The sequence below is a fragment of the Macrobrachium nipponense genome, chromosome 35 (assembly GCF_015104395.2).
Source record: "Macrobrachium nipponense isolate FS-2020 chromosome 35, ASM1510439v2, whole genome shotgun sequence".
Lineage (NCBI taxonomy): Eukaryota > Metazoa > Arthropoda > Malacostraca > Decapoda > Palaemonidae > Macrobrachium > Macrobrachium nipponense.
Window position 1 is genome coordinate 19841220 of NC_061096.1, and position 17500 is coordinate 19858719.

At 36.9% G+C, this 17500-nt stretch overlaps 2 protein-coding genes across 4 annotated transcripts in view; one reads left to right on the plus strand and one right to left on the minus strand.

Moving 5' to 3' along the window:
* LOC135208458 (alkaline ceramidase-like) overlaps window positions 1-17500 on the minus strand; it is a 137141-nt gene that overhangs the window by 24391 nt on the left and 95250 nt on the right. The window contains exon 1 of one of the 3 annotated variants that reach the window (XM_064240656.1): window positions 434-530. The exons of the other annotated variants lie outside the window; for them this stretch is intronic. The gene's annotated coding sequence lies outside the window, so the exon portion shown is untranslated. Of the gene's footprint in view, window positions 1-433; window positions 531-17500 lie in introns of those variants that run through there. 3 annotated transcript variants of the gene reach the window in all.
* Window positions 12565-17500, plus strand: part of LOC135208296 (histone H3.v1-like) — a 13701-nt gene continuing 8765 nt past the window's right edge. The window contains exon 1 of the mRNA XM_064240399.1: window positions 12565-12882. Coding sequence (XP_064096469.1) covers window positions 12565-12882 — 318 coding nt within the window. The remainder of the gene's footprint in view (window positions 12883-17500) is intronic.

The window sequence follows — 17500 nt, forward strand, 5'->3', positions numbered from 1 at the left end:
AGTGCTATTCTAGGATGTCTAGGATGACTGAGAACAGCGTTCGTTTTGTTTACATTCCAAAGCGTCTCTGACTTCATGTTTGACATTTGACGAATACTTGCTCTCAGGTTTTGCCTTTGCACTGAGCACATTTAACAATAGCTGAACTATACGTGAGGAAATGTAACATTTATGTCCGTGCGTTGTAGTGCGTGGAATCTACCGTAAACGCATTTGCATGTGTCTATCTTATACTCTCCGATAGAAACTTCCTGATAATTTCTACGACAATATTTAGAAGAAGTAGAAATTATTCAAAATATTCCTCAACATGAAATGAAACGTTAAAGAAATAAGTGGAATTTATAGCCTGATGCAATGCATACGAACAAATGGCTATACGAGCGAACGATCTAGAAAGAAATTCTTGGCTCTGAACGAGCGCCACGCTTACCAATAACACGAATATAATCTAATTAAGACTCAAGACTTGGATTCCGCTCGCCAGCTCAGCAAAAACGACACTGCAGTCTGGAACCATGTATGCGACTATCGGTACAATAATCAAGCGGTACAAAAGTCAAGCGAAGTCGGGATACTTCAAAGGATACGTTATGATAACAATGATCGACAAACAAAGAAGCAAGATACTTGTTTACCCTCCTTTGTCCTGCCTTATCACGCAACGGTTCGCGTGAATATTGTCGTTACGCTGATAGCAAGGATAGACTGTGCATGATATCGTCACTGGCCAAAAAAAAAAAAAAGCACTCGACATTTCCCCACCTCTCTCTCTCTCTCTCTCTCTCTCAATAGATCGATAGAATATAGAATTTAAGCCAAGTGCTGGGACCTAGGAGGTCATTCGGCCCTGAAACGGAAACTGACAGATGCAACAGAAGGAAACCCTCGCAGTTGGACTTTGAGTTAACTTTTAGGAGATCGTGGAAAGTAAAATGGAAGAAAGAGAATAGGGATTTGTCACTAAAACACATACAATAAACAGCCACAAAACATGTGCTATGCACATGAGATTATTCCCTGAGGCATAATCAATACAGCCTTCATCACGCTATTAAAAAAAAAACCATGCGTACAACATTCTAAGTCGATATAGTAGGTATAATATCTACATCGACTTCTATAAGAAACAAACACGCAAGACCACTTAATCTTAAACAAATCTTTACATGAATACCCCACTTAAAAAAAAACAAAAAAAACATGCTGATTGTATCGCAAAAACTGACTCACTCGCTTGCGAAGGTAGGGTCCTGGGAGCCCTTTTTCCACGCGAAACAGAGACGCTTCCAATCAAAAATCCTATTTAATCTGTTCTGGCTGGTCTTTGGAAGTTACAAATTATACCAATACCCAGGGAAGGTGTAGGTGTGTGTGTGTGTACATTCTATATATATATATATATATATATATATATATATATATATATATATAGTATACATACATATATATATATACATACTACATACATACTACATATATATGTATATATATATATATATAATACATACATACATACTATATATATATCATATATATATATATATATATATATATATATATAATTTACACAAAATGCGTTCTCCATCGTTTCTCTTTCCTTTGTGGATTTTGTCTTCATTTATATATACATCATGTTCCATATTTTAGTGATTCAGTTATATATATACATATATATGTAAGGTGTGTGTGTGTGTGTGTGTGTGTGTGTAAACAGCAAAACCCAACACCAATGAACTCACGGCTTCTTAATTTACTGGTGGCTCAGCTTGATAAATCTGAACCCAACAATTCAATGACCTTATTCTTAAACCTGGGGTGCAGAAGGAGTTTTTCCAAATTCGGATCACAAGGTTATTATAAAACGTGTCTAGAAATCGTTGGAAATCAAAGAGTTCTGAGTTCACGATGTTGGACGTTTTGTTGAGATATAATCTCAGATTAAATTGCGGTCCAGAGTTAACATTCTCAATCTGACAATCTTCAGCACCTTCTATTCTGACCTGCGATTGAACACCTTGTATTCTGACCTACGACTGAGCACCTTGTATTCTGACCTACGATTGAGCACCTTGTATTCTGACCTACGATTGAGCACCTTGTGTTCTGACCCGGGATTGAGCACCTTGTATTATGACCTACGATTGAGCGCCTTGTATTTTGACCTACGATTGAGCACCTTGTGTTCTGAACTGGGATTGAGCACCTTGTATTCTCACCTACGATTGAGCACTTAGTATTCTGACCGGTGATTAAGCACCTTGTATTCTGACCTACGATTGAGCACCTTATATTCCGACATACGATTGAGGAATATGCAATTCTAATAACCACAATGCCTTCTTAACCTCTCTACTTCTTCTCACTTTTTAGATAAGTTTGTCACTACAAAGCCTGAGATCCAAAGGGAAGAACATAAAGAAATTCTGATGTGTGGCAAGATTCGAATCCGCATCTGCAGTAACAGGAAGAGATCACGTTATCCACCTGACCACAAGAAAGATAAAGAGTCTTATAATGCTCCTACACATATACCAGTCGAATTCAGATTCATTTATTCCATTTAGAAAAACTTTTAGAGTAACGGTGCTTTTCAATACATAGTTCGCCATATGCTAACCGAAAATGAAAGTAATATCAACTAAAAGTGATCTATTTTGTCTGTTTTTCAACCATACCTTCTATGGAGAACGGGCACTACCATTCAACAGTGACATAACACACCGCTATTGTACTTAATTGTCATCATCGCAGCCTATGACTTACTCAGAACTTTTGTCTAGGAAATAAACTTTGACAAATATTTCGTTTACTGAAGTAACAATAATAAAAGGTCATGGAGGTGACCGTTATAACAGTCTGGTTCTTTCCTTCTCTGAAATTAATTGCTGAAATTCAGGCCTTACGATTGAATGACAACGTTGCCAATCCCCAACGGTCAAAGTACCAACCTACCAAAATTCAGCATAGTCAGCGTGAATAGAAAAAACTAATAACAATAATAATGATTATAATAACACAGAAAATAAAACGTTTTGATAGAGTCGTATGGCAACAGTGATACGTAACAATAACCATAACAGTAGTAATGCAGCATGAATATAAACAATGATAATAATAATATTAATCATGGGATAAAAAGACTATTATGTGAAATTTACGTTAACATTTTCATCGCGTTATATTCATAATATTACCTAGTGGGTTTTTTTCACTATGGTTACTCGGGACGTGGGTGTTCGTCAATATTTTATCAATAACATTAAGAGTAACAATAACGTGCATATTTTATCAATAGTAATCAGTGAATGTCTTCGTCCCAGTGGCCTCAGTGTTCAGAAAACCATCAAACACGAAAAATTACTTGTACCTCTTCGGGTCCTTTGATTTGCTTTGTCATGGGAGCCATCGACCCATGGATTCTATTCGGGGTCTGGCTCTCCTGAATTGAAGCTCGAATGTTAACCCAGTAATTGGCTTCTGTATTGCAATAGGCACAACTCTGGCTACTATTATGCACTGGAAAGAATTCTCTGAATAAGTAACGTCGACGCTTCGCTAGAGAACGCCCACTGCTCTTTATTATTATTGGTTATTTTTTATGTACGTCGGTATTAATGCTGAAATATAGTTTTCTGGTTATGGTAAAACAGCAAAAGGTCCCGTGGGGGGAAGTTGTAGCGTGACCGATGTATCTATTATTATTATTATTATTATTATTATTATTATTATTATTATTATTATTATTATTATTATTATTCAGAAGATGAAACAAACACACACACTGATCTATATCTTGCACACACTTTTGTGCTTCTTAGATATGACGGGACTTCTTTTATTCCATCAATACAACAATTTCAGGGGCTTTCTCTCAGCCTGCCCCCCAACACTTCTGAGATATGCGCTCTTTTTTCAAACTGATTATCTACCGTTCTTTCCCCATGAACAAGCAGCCTCAAAGTACTCTTAGAGGTACGTCTAATACTTACGTTTAAAACCCTTTTCTACGTAATGTGCACATTCCTCACCCTCACGTCTCACACTAAACGTACTAAGCATACCACTTATCTCAACAGCTTTAACTTTTTTATAATCATATTCATATTTGTACGTCACGTCCATACAGAATCATACATTCCCACGTTGGGGGTTCATAGACATTCAAAGTTTCCCCAATCTTTGACACACTTCAGTGTTTCACCTCTTCCTTCATCTTACCACCACCTCGTGTCATATTTGATCCCAAATAAGCAAGCAAACCTGAAAGCTCCAATGCTTTCCTTATCAATACTAACACTCATTGCTCTATATTCCTAATTCCCCTGTACCCTCATTTTGTTGACATTTACTTCCAACTTTCTGCAGTTTCTCGTCATTACGCCCCATTAGCACTGTAGTGTCTCCAAATTACAGTTAATCCACACTCCATTCAAAATTCATCTCCTTATTCAAGCATTTCCATCTATATACATCAAATGCTGATGTCTGCCGAGTCGTGGGTATAAATCATATATATATATATATATATATATATATATATATATATATATATATATATATATATATATATATGATCATTTCACATTACCGGTCAACCCAACCCAACAAATTCAGGCCGCACAGTGACGCTTTAAACCACACGACTAAAAAATTCCCCTTCGGTTAACATATATGAAAATATAATTAATTTCCGAGGTAGAGCGAATTAGATATTAAAGGACATTTGTAGCTCGATGTATGTATATATATATATATATATATATATATATATATATATATATATATATATATATATATAAATAAAGGTTTTTTGCCACGAAGGAAAAAATGAAAAAGCGAGATAGCCGAGTACTTTCGGTCCTATTCGGACCCTTTACTGAGGCACATTGATTTTACAAAGAACACCATAGTCAAAAGAAGGCTTAATATACAAACTGTCACTACCAGGATACCCGCAGTAAACAAGTGATTCTTCCAGAAAACAGTACATTTTGAAAACAACACGGGAGCATATACAATTTAATATCATGAATTTTTACACAAATTTTATATTGTATATGCTCCCGTGTTGTTTTCAAAATGTACTGTTTTCTGGAAGAATCACTTGTTTACTGCGGGTATCCTTCAAGGTGTGGCTAGCCTATGGCGACTCCTCCTCTCTGTAGAGTGAAAATCGCCCTTATGGCTAATCTGGTAGTGTCAGTTTGTATATTAAGCCTTCTTTTGACTATGGTGTTCTTTGTAAAATCAATGTGCCTCAGTAAAGGGTCCGAATAGGACCGAATGTACTCGGCTATCTCGCTTTTTCATGTTTTCCTTCGTGGCAAAAAAACCTTTATTTATACATAGCATCACGTTTTATATACTTCGTGATCAAGTTATTCATATATATATATATATATATATATATATATATATATATATATATATATATATAAGGTGTGCCTGTGTGTATGCCTGTATCATCATATGCGCATGCGTTTGTGCACAGCCACGAATGCAAAGAAGTTTCGAGATGCGTGCGTGAGATAATCCATTTACGACCCAAGTTTTTTATGGAGCAATAAAACAGAATCAATGATCACCCATAACGAAGTCAAAACGCTAAACGTCTTTTTTCCAGGGCTGCCTATCGCCTCGGGACATCAGGCAAATGATTGCATGAAAAAATTGAGCAGCCTATTTGTTACACAGAGAGAATGATAATACTAAAGGGACAAGTAACCCAACCAACTTCTCTCTCTCTCTCTCTCTCTCTCTCTCTCTCTCTCTCTCTCTCTCTCTCTCTCTCATCGCACGTAATCGTAAGGCTTTATTGGCCCCACCATTGTATTACTTCAGAGACATACTGGTACCTATAAAATAATAAAGATCTTTTGTCATTTTCGGTCGATGATTATCGACTGAAGTAAATGTAATAAAAATTGCAGGCGAAGGAAGTCGGTGGAATTTTTACGACAGGTGCTATGAGCGGCAACAAAGAAAGAGAGAGAGAGAGAGAGAGAGAGAGAGAGAGAGAGAGAGAGAGAGAGAGAGAGAGAGAGACTGAAACACTTGTGGTCAGAGGTCCTTGTTCTAGATATCATGTAAATCTCATAAGGGTCAGTTGACGGCAAACGACTTACCTACAGCACCTACAGAAACCTGTTGCATATAGGTATACAGTAGCAAAGAGGACGAAGCTGGTGATGCATGCTTATTTTTTGTATTTAGGAGAGAGAAAGCACAGTAAATCTATTTATGTCATTCCATTCATATACGCAGTTCATATATATATATATAATATAATATATATATATATATATATATATATATATATATATATACTAAATTAGAAACATGAATGAGTAACTGATCTATAACATCCAGAACATTTATCATAAGACGGACAAAGACTCATACTCCTAAGTTTCCAAGTTTATGACAAAGTGGATTGGATGGCACTGAAGAGGACAAAGCAATAGGAGGGCGGGGGTGGGAGGGTCTTATCAATCCAAGGAGGGAAGAAGTGACAGACACTACTTCTGCAAAAAAGAAGACTGGAAACAAAGGTCTTTTACTTTGAGTCTGGCTACAAGGATGTCAGGAAAGTCACTTAGGATCGACCAATAATAACACGATTAACCTTCGGTTATTCACGAACGTTAATGAAATGATGACATTGTTTAATAGTCCACAGAAACTGAAAAGTAAACAGAGGCTTCCTAAAGTTCTAAATGAAAAATGATACACTGAACTGCCTCTAAAAGCCTCAAGCCCGAATTAACATAGCAAACGAAATTGCTAACACACGGAGAACTTAAAATACTTGATACCTGGTTCATTATTATCGAAAATACATTATAGTATACTGTTACATAACAAAGTGAAGTTACCACAGGTGTTAAACTCTTGCTCTAATACCGATAACTGGGTTGCCAGTTCATGGGAGCAATGGCTGATGGATGTTCCGGAGTCACGAAATGTTGGCTATAAAGGCAAACCTGGGCCACTTTCAGCCTTTCAGCACTTAAGAAAATAGAGAGAGAGAGAGAGAGAGAGAGAGAGAAGTTGGACAGCGAGATGAAAGAAAGAAAGCATCAATCGGGATAAAGCAAAAGGCTAAAATATGAGTGCAGTTGGGAGCCAAAGGGATGCTACAAACCGCCTTTAGTAATACATACAGTGCACCATGTGAGGCGCACTGTCATCCTTAATACCCTACGACTTGACGATGTTGTAATGCATCGTTCTCCAAAGCTTTCAGTACACTAGTCATCGGCTATTTTACACATTTCTGCGAACTAATGGAAAAACGCTGCGCTTACAGTAAAAAAAATAATTATAAATTTCAAATATAGGCAAATATTTTGACAAAATCATTAACTGCAGATGAAAAATGCAAGATATCATAGCTTTTTCCAAGTTCACTTGACTCACTTAAATTTTGACAAAGTTCTATCCGAAATGAGAAATCGACAAATTCTGGGGCACGAAGCGAGAAAATGCAACCCTTTAGTTAAGCAAGAAAAAAACCATTCAAAATGAGCCTGCGCCATTTCTAAAGGTATGAATTCAATCTGCGTCTTTCTAAACAATTCTAGCAACTGGAGTTTGCATTCGTCACTAGTAAACAGAAAGATTTGTGCAAGATTATTGGGAGCGATGGAGCGCGTATAACGTGAACGGCACCTGTCATGTGTCCGACCAAGCTGCTGGAAAATCACGAAAGGAAATAGTTATATTGATTTATAAATGTTTTGTGGTGGTCCGTACTCTGGAGACTCGTGGTGAATGGTCTCCCCAGGCGGTAGAAGTGGTTTTTTTCCTTTCTTTTAATAAGGTCCTCCAGATTCAAATTATAAAATGGTATTCATTTGGACAAATCACTGATCACACACTTCCGTAACTAATTTTTCTCTTGCCTCTTTCTACCAAGGTGCCACCCACAACAGTTGGCTAACGCCCAGGTGATATTCCTAATCAGCCAACGGATGCACAATGGGATTAATACGACAGCGTTCGTATCGTTCCTTCCTCGTTGAGGGATCAAACTCGAGGCGACACGGACGTGAGTACAGCCAAGCCACACACACGCACACACATAGAGAGAGAGAGAGAGAGAGAGAACATCAGCATAGCACACACAAAATCAATTACATATCAATGGAATCAAATCTATAGAAGTCAAATTCAACACCCAGCAGTATAACACCTCAATTGAAATGCCTTTAAGGTGGACGAGGCAGTTACAAAATGCACTAATGAAAAACTCCATCGTTCAGAAAGCTGCCGTTTCCATTCACGTTCAACACTGAAAACGAGGGAAACAAACCAAAGAGGTTCCGGATATCGATCGATCGTCGAGCAGAGAGGCAGAGCTAAACAAAAAGAAGTCGATTATATACAAAGGGACAGAAGGAGTCACAGAGAGAGAGAGAGAGAGAGAGAGAGAGAGAGAGAGAGAGAGAGAAACTTGAACAATAGAAAAGTGGAGGACGCTAGAAAAAATCTATAAAAGTTGAAGACACACCAAATCAATATCAAGGGGAAGTGCCTCCGGAAGAATGATTAAAAGAAAGAAGTAACAGGCGTGAAAAAAGAAGGAATGATAAAGGTGGTTGAAATAAAAATAAAGGCAGTGGTGGAGTTGTGATAGAAAATTATAACCAAATAAGAAAAGCAATATTACAAAGAGCAAATACGAAAAGAGAAATATTGCTAAGAGTGACACAAGCGGAAAGTGAAAAAGGTATAGAATAAAAACACCATAAAATTGCATAAATATATATATATATATATATATATATATATATATATATATACAATATATATATCATATATATATATAATAAATAATGTGAGATCAAAAGAACATAAGGCGAAAGAAGTAAAATACAAACTTTAAATAACACGAGGAAAGAATAGCTCATTAGAAACCAGAGAAAGGTTAAAGAAAAAAAGGCCAGAAAACACGAACATTGAAAAATATATCAGAATGAGAAGCTTGAGAACCAACAACAGGTAAGAAGAATATATCAAATCAATAAAACAATGATGAAGAAATAAGAAAAAACCAGTTACTAAATAAATGGACCGACAATTAAAAATGAGAAACTTAATGAAGAGGTCAGCAATAACACAACCTAAAAAAGGAAAGAAAAAATGGGAAATAATCAAGACGGATGAGCAACATAAGAAAAAAAGGAGAGACAGCAGTAGACCGATCACTGGAAGGGAATATGATAAATAACTATAATTCTTGAAAGGATCAACAATAAGGAAGCAGAGGAAAAAAAGTGGAAATAACTGAAAACCAATAGCAATTCGAAATCCGAGAACGAATGAATAACAGGAATAATAATATGAAATTCATCGCAAGTAAACAGTTGCGATCAATGGCAAATAAATAAATAGATATATAACATACAATAAAATAAAATGGACCAATAGAAGAAAGGCGAAGGGAGGAAAGGGGTAACAGAGTGAATAGTGAGATATTATTCCTCACCTTTTACGTAACACTAATTTTGGTGTGGAGAGAGAGAGAGAGAGAGAGAGAGAGAGAGAGAGAGAGAGAGAGAGGACACGAACCCGTAATAATAATGATAACACTAATGATAAGACTACCGGGTTGGGAAAAATGATCTAATAGGGCTTTTACGATACATAAAGGGTTTTTGCATATTCATGTAACCTGAATTCAACTTAGAAATTGCTGCAGGTATTCAATAAAAAACAGAAAGACTATAATTAATTACAACATGAGTTGCAACAATCATCGAGTTACGATTAAAAAAAAAACTAATCAAGAACCCCCCACATATCAGCTGTATCAATTAAACGATGATTTTGATGGATGGAAATAGTAAGAGTTAACTGGAGGACTGGCAGGAGAAGAGCCGTGTCGGTTTAGACAAGAAAAGTACGTGGATCAGCTGTCACTAATGAAGCAGCCGACCTCCAGCTTACTCGGGACGCATGCAAGATTTTCCCCTCAAGCATAAGTTGTAAGCATTATATTCCTATCTTAAAGTAAATTAAACCATGTTAAAATCTACAGTCATATATAGATCCTTGATTCACCAACGGAAATGAAAATAAATACGCTATATTTCATTAGAAGTAATTTTTCTGCACTGTTTAACATACACCTTATTTATTGTTTACATTTTCATTCCCATAAATGAATAAAAAAGATTCCATCCTAAAACTCCTGCATCTTTAACTCAAGGTGAAACCCCTTTTTCAGACCTTTTTTAGGATTTTAACCATAGACCTTTCCTACCCCACAACAAGAACGAAAACATCACCAACACCAACAACAAAGTAACTTGTAGGGTTACTCCCAGAGTAAGCGAAAAGGGGAAATATGTGTGTATCATACATAGATCCAGTGGAAGCTTATGATGGAACATGCACGCGTCAAACAGCTGAAAACTAATAAAAAGTCTTACGATGAAAGCAAAGCATGTGATGCAATATGTAGACGCAAGACTTACATACTGGTCTGGGGCATGCGTGCGTGAATCTTATGGACAGGGACAAGTAATATCGCCACGTTTTTAAATATTTCATAGATAGAGCAATAAAATGCAATAATGAAAGGAATGTGGAGTCACTGGTTTTTGTTGATGATAGTATATTGTGATGTTAAGGAAATCTTAAGAAATTCTAAGAGATTTCGAGTGTTTCTGAGAGGAGGTGGCTGGAAGATGATGTTGGGAAGTGTAAAGTAATGAAGGCACTTGGAAGCCACGCATAAAAAAATGAAGTCAGTGTACGAGTAGATAGCGAAAGAATGGAAGTGGACGAATCGCATACACGTGTGAGTAAAAATACCAGGTAATGGTAGGGCCAAAGAGAAGGTGAGCCCGAGAATAAGTGAAGCGAGGAAACCAGGATGATCTCAACAACATAAAAGACATTACGAGAACGAGAATGCAGTTACAAAAAGAAAAAAAAAAAAAAAAAAAAAAAAAACAAAAAAAAAAAAAAAAAAAAAAAAAAAAAAAACTATACGCGGGGGGGGGGGGGGGGTGGGGGGGGGGGGGGGGGGGGGGGGTGTTGAGGTTCATTCTGCACTCAGCTGTTGAAGTAGGAATATGGCAGCAATATGGCAGTAACTCTTTTGTTTTTAACTGGTCATCCTTTTATATATAACGCAAGCAATACTGGTAATGCAGAAAACTATCCAGTAGAGAGAGAGAGAAACTTGTGTAATAACAGATTTTTTTTCAATATTCCAATAATCTCTTTACTGACAAAAACAGCCAACTTACCAAGAGAAAAACACTGAGCCGAATAACGTAACTTCCCATGTTTTACCAGTGACGAAATACTTTGACTTCATACACCTGACAGACTCCGATTTCGACATTTTCCTTATTCCCGTCTTCTCGTTTTACCACATAACTCATCATCATACAAACCACTCTTCCATTTCAAAATATTTCAGAGGCCATCCTGCTACCCGCCACTGGCGTTCCCTGTTTACAAATTAAGCTCTAGATTGTATGATAATGATAGAAAAAAATTTCTTTCCTGGAATAGCATAATTGTGGAGAGAATGGAGGGAAATTGTGTCAACGGCCAAGAAATCGTTCTACCATGAAGAAGAAATGACGTAGGAAGAAGGATAAGGATGGGAGGAGGTATTTAGAGACAATAATTTGGTGTAAAGTACCTGGTGTCACAAATACCAAGGTTACTGACACCGTAAAAGAGGAAGGTGTCGAGGGAAGAGACGAAGAAGAGGAGGACTAGCAGAAGATGGAAGAAAAGAAGGGATATGGGAATGAAAGAGTGGGAAGAAGAGTAAAGAAAAGCAGGGAGAGGTGAATGAGAGAGGGAAAAGAAGAGGGAAGAAAAGGAGGAAAGGGGAATGAAAGAGAGGAGGAAGAGGGAAGAAAAGAAGGGAGAGGTGAATGAAAGAGGGGAAGAAGAGGAAAAGAAAAGAAGGGAGAGGTGAATGAAAGAGTGGGAAGAAGAGGGAAGAATATGTGGAAAGGGGAATGAAAGAAAGGAGGAAGAGGGAAGAAAAATAAAGGGAAGGAAAATGAAAGCGAGAATGAAGAGAGGAGAAAAGAGGAGAGAAGAAAATGAAAGTCAGAGAGAGGGAAGAAATGGGAGAGGAAAATGAAAAAAGAAAAAGAAGAGTGAAGAAAAGAATGGAGAGAAGAATGAAAGAGAGTAAACAGAGAGAGAAAAGAATGGAGAGGAAAATGTAAGAGAGGAAGAAGTAGGAAGAAAAGGAAAATGAAAGAGAGAGGAAGAAGAGGGAAAAAAAGAATGGAGAGGACAATGAAAGAGAGAGGAAGAAGTAGGAAGAAAAGGAGAATGAAAGAGAGAGGAAGAAGAGGGAAGAAAAGAATGGAGAGGAGAATGAAAGAAAGTAAGAAGAGGGAAGAGAAGAAGGGAGAAGAAATAAAAGAAGAAGAGGAAGAAACGAAGAGATGAAAGAGAAGAAGGAAGTAAGGAAGGGAAAAAGGAAAAGAATGAAAGAGAGAGGAGAAGAGGGAGAAAGAATGGAGCAGGAGAATGAAAGAAGGGAGGAAGAAGGGAAGGGAAAAAAGAAAAAGAATGGGAGAGGAGAATGAAAGGAGAGTTAAGAAGAGGGAAAGAGAAGAAGGGAGAAGAAAAAGAGAGGAAAGAAGAAGCATGGGAAGAGATGATGAGAAAAAAGAAGAGGAGGAAGGGAACGAGAAGGCGAATGAGAGAGAGGAGGAAGAAGAAGAAGAAGAAGAAGAGAAGAAGCAAGAGAAGCCAAGAGGACTTTTTGCTTGTCTGAAGGATCCAGCCCACAAGACCGAGAGCAAACAGGACAAGACATGGCTAAGAAGATTTCCCTCTTGGAAACTTTACAAAAGGCCCCACGACGTCGTGGCGATTTGCCAGCAGGTGGGGATCGAACTCCCACTGACATGAAAAAAGGGAATGTCTGGGCGTAATGCGATTTCGAGACAAGAACAAAACTATAAATCTCCAGTACAAGGAAAAGGTTGATTAACTTAACGTACAGTGATATGCACTGCTAAATTATCACTGCCATTTGCAAACGATCCACGGAAGTGTTAACAATCACATATGGTGCGGCGAGGGCAAAGGAGGTTTAATTAATGTAATATTTATTGGAAATGGAACCAATTTAAAAATCCCTATTAACTGTACTGTGAAACTCTCTCTCTCTCTCTCTCTCATGTACCTTGTAGTATCCATTACCAATTATTAGATACGCTCATCACCAGTTTCGCACAACTAACTAATATATCCATTGAAAAGCAATACGGTAATGTATTTAATACGTGTTACAGTTATAACTTACATCTAATGACTGATCAAAAATTTGAGATTCAAAACACCTCTTTATGAGAGCAAGAGAAGGTTGTTAGCTAATATACAATCTAATCCTCGCTAATATACAATCTGAACCTTTTCCTGTGTGCAGAAAAGTGAATGAAAAAATTCTTTTAATGTATTATAGAAACATGAGACTTTGTACTATCTACATATATTATACTAATATTATATATCTATTATCTATTAATGATTATATATATACAATCTAAAGTATTATATACATACATACGTACACACAAATATATATATATATATATATATATATATATATATATATATATATATATACAAAATTACTTTCAGCATTTACCTCCCTCACCAAAATATGTATTCTCATTTCTGAAATACTGATCGGTAATTTTAACAATGTAACGAAACATTCACGCAGATATACTTACAGTTTCATTAAATGGCATCTAATAGCTAATTTTTTTTTTTAATAAAACATTTTACTGGACTGTTCTTAAGTCCATGACCGACATTCTTACTCTTTGCAATAGAAAATGCTTATAGTGTTAGAAGACTAGATGACAAAAGCTCCTCTTTCAATAAATAACCTGTTTAGTGTTACGAGGCTGGGTCACAAAATTGCGACTGCAAACCTTCATGATGCAATACCTCTACCAGAGTCAATGTTATTTTCTGGATGAGGTATGCCCGCATCTATAAACGCTGTAACGTGATAATGTCTGTCAGATACTAAATGTAACGCCACCTTGAATTAAAGCCTAAGGGTTGGGGGGCTTGTTTGCATGCTCGGGAGAACAAAAGCGTTTCTCTTCGGAATCATTAAAGACTGGATGCCAACTTCTGAGATGTATGATATCTGTCTGGGTGCATGTGGATCGTCGAGTTAATCATGGTTGAAAAATGTGTCCAAGATGGGTCTTTCAATATTACCCGGGCTTTGAAAATTCTACCATATTATGCTGGCTTTTATTTATACGTAAAACGTTTGAAATATGTCACATGAAAGTTAATTTGACTTACTTCTATTTATTGCAAGAAATAACGGATGTGTGTTATGTACTTAGGCAATTTCTAAACGCATACTATGTTCATAAGATACCTAAGTTTAACATACGTATTCTCAAAGAGAAAATGTTATATATCGTTCAGATATATAACAAATTTTCAACTGTAAAGGTGTATATTAAATACTCTGTTTGGGCATCTCTGTTGACTACAGATGACCTTTAATGTTCAGCAAAGGTCAAGAAGAATTAAGAAATCTCGACGATATACACTGACTGAGTAATGTATGCCGAGTTTCTTAATTAGCAGGCAACAAAAACAAGGGTTAATGCTATCTGAGTACCGCAATCCATCATCGCATCAATCGAAGGCACACTTGTTGATAAATGAATATATCAAGCTCTTTTTTTACGTGGTAATACAACTGAATGACCATCCCAGAGGTGGGATGCAAATGTTCGATTTTTATTATGAATTATGATTGTTGCTATGCAGCAGAGTAGCATACAATTTTGCATTACATGATATTTATGAATTTAAAAAAATCATTACTATTGAATTATACTCAGTTATACTCTATATATACCATCAAGGAGCATTTAGAGTCCTTTGTGCACCTTTTAAGGCTGATGGCGGCAGACGTACTAATGGGAGAAAACTGCAGAAACCATCTATGTAACTTGAAAAATCGCCAATCTGATTATCAGTTTTAACAAAGTTAGTTTGGTAATCAGATTTAATGAAGGTCACAAAAGAAAGCTCGGTTAATTCTGATTTTAAGTCTACATGGATTTGAAACAGGTTTTTTTTTCTTTTTTTTTTGTGGGACTGTTTCTTAGGCAACAACTGCTTTAGGGACTTCTGATAAATACCTAATAGATGAAGTGCAGACGCAGTTGAGAATGTTTTGTCAAGTAAAAACTAAGCTGGATCACTCCAGGAATACAAATTCTAATATACATATCTCATCGAGATGCCTCATCTGCATGTAACCCACGTGAGAAGGTCCCGGGTATATTTATACACTTGGAGAGAAAATCCGCTTGTAGTATTTAAGCTAGACTCATCTAGCAGTTTTCACTCAATATTAACCAAATTTGCAGCGAATCACTCCGCAACGTTAGGGATGTAAAAACGCTTGGATACATTTATTACTTTAATGTCAACTGCTGAAAACCTGTCATTAGCAGTGGTCAAAAGTAAGAAGAAAAACGTACACAACTAACCATTTCAAGCCCGATGTCGCGAGGGTTTTTATTGAATATCTTCTTATGTATCAGTCGTTTCTTCTTGATATTTTGCCACAGCATGGTTTAAACCCTCCGGTAATTGTGGGCAATGTAATAAAGTACTAGAATTTATTGATTAAGGCAATTTACTCTTGGAATTTTTCAATTTCCTCAACATTTGTTGTAGATATCCGAACACCTGTCCTTGGCTTAGCTAGAGTCAAGCAAGAAGCCCCGCCCACTCGTTTCTCTCTGTCTCAAATTTGTGAATGGAAGAGTGTACATACCCAAATTAGTGTATACGTTAGTTTATCTGTATTTCATTGTTTTGAAAGATTATTATAACCACTTGGTTCCTTTACAGTTTTTACATACAGACGAGTGGACCGACACAAAAATAGAAGGGTAGTACTTTACTGGTTTTCAGGTACGTTTATTTTGTCGTCCGATATGCTCAAACGTCTGAAGTCACCCATCGCTGCAAATATACCTCCATCCAACTTTATCAGCTATGGCAAACATGTTGCGGTGTTGTCATCATGAATGCCGCATTGCATTTGCATTACGACTGTTCGCTGCATATAATGTAGAGAAGGTTGCCAATGGGCTAAGAATTTCTCTGTAAAGGTGAGTGACAATCTCGTCAAGGGTTCCTTTTAACATACTACATGAACAGGGGGGACATGATTGAATGACTTTAAAATTCTTTTAGCAAATTGACAATTATAGCATTCTGTGAAAGGATTTGTTAAGAATTCTTTCTTTGTTTCGCCGCAAAAACCAACCCAGTGACTACTACCATGAGGAGATGAATGGCCAATTGTTCCTCCGATGGCTGGCATCGCTACTTTTACAATCGCTTCCTAAGCCATCGGTCTTGTTAATAGACAATGCGCATTACCATACCATGCTAACAGAGGATGGTCATGGCCCCACATTTGCAATATCTTATAATCAAAACTGGCCCACCACCACCCCACTCTCATGGTAATAAATAAAAACATACACGATGCCTATAGAAGAGATACTGAATAGGGAAAAAATATTGTCGGTAATTCAAAACGTGAAAAGCCATATCGTAGTGCACTCTTCCATTCTTAAGTTTGAGAGAGAGAGAGAGAGAGAGACGAGTCGGCGGGGCTGCTTCCGTAACTCTTTAGCTAAGCCAAGGAAAGGTGTTCGGATATCAACAACGATTGCTGAGGAAATTGAAAAAGCTCATGAGTTAATTGCCCTAATCAATAAGTTCTTGTACTTCATTACATGACCCAAAATTACCTGAGGGTCTAAAACATCCTGTGCCAAGATATCTCAAAGATGCGCCTGATATATAAGAAGGTATTCTAGAAAACCCATACATCGGGCTTGAAATGGTTAGTAGTAGATGCAAGCTAATTTACTAAGAATTATCAGCTCGACACAGAAACCCATTCCATAATTCACTGGTAGGGCTGCACAAGGTAGCATCATACAGAAGAAATTAATGACAAAGGAAATCTGAAATTATATCTTAAATGTGATGAAAACTGGTTGTAATGCACACGACATGCTGAAGGATGAAACTTGCGTTTCTTTTAACATGCCAGCCAGCTCGCTTGATGTACGACAAGGTTATCTTAAAGCTATCTGAAAGGAATCACCTAAAGGGTGGTAAATATTTAGTTTATGTATCCTGAGACCCCTTACGTATGACACAATCATACTGCTGTATTTTCAGGACCGCCAAGAAGGATATATACTTGAGGATTTATTACCTTTTCCCTAAGAGTGGTCAATTTCCTTTGCCCGAAGTCCTGATAATAGCCTACGATGTTCACGTACAGAAAATAATTATTTCTTTTGTCCTTTCTGTGAATGGCAGTAAGCTCAAAAGTGCGTATAGATGTTTGGTTTTGGTTTTGCAGAAATGAGTTGCTTCAGAAAATAAATTTATATAAAGTAGAGTTTTTGGCATG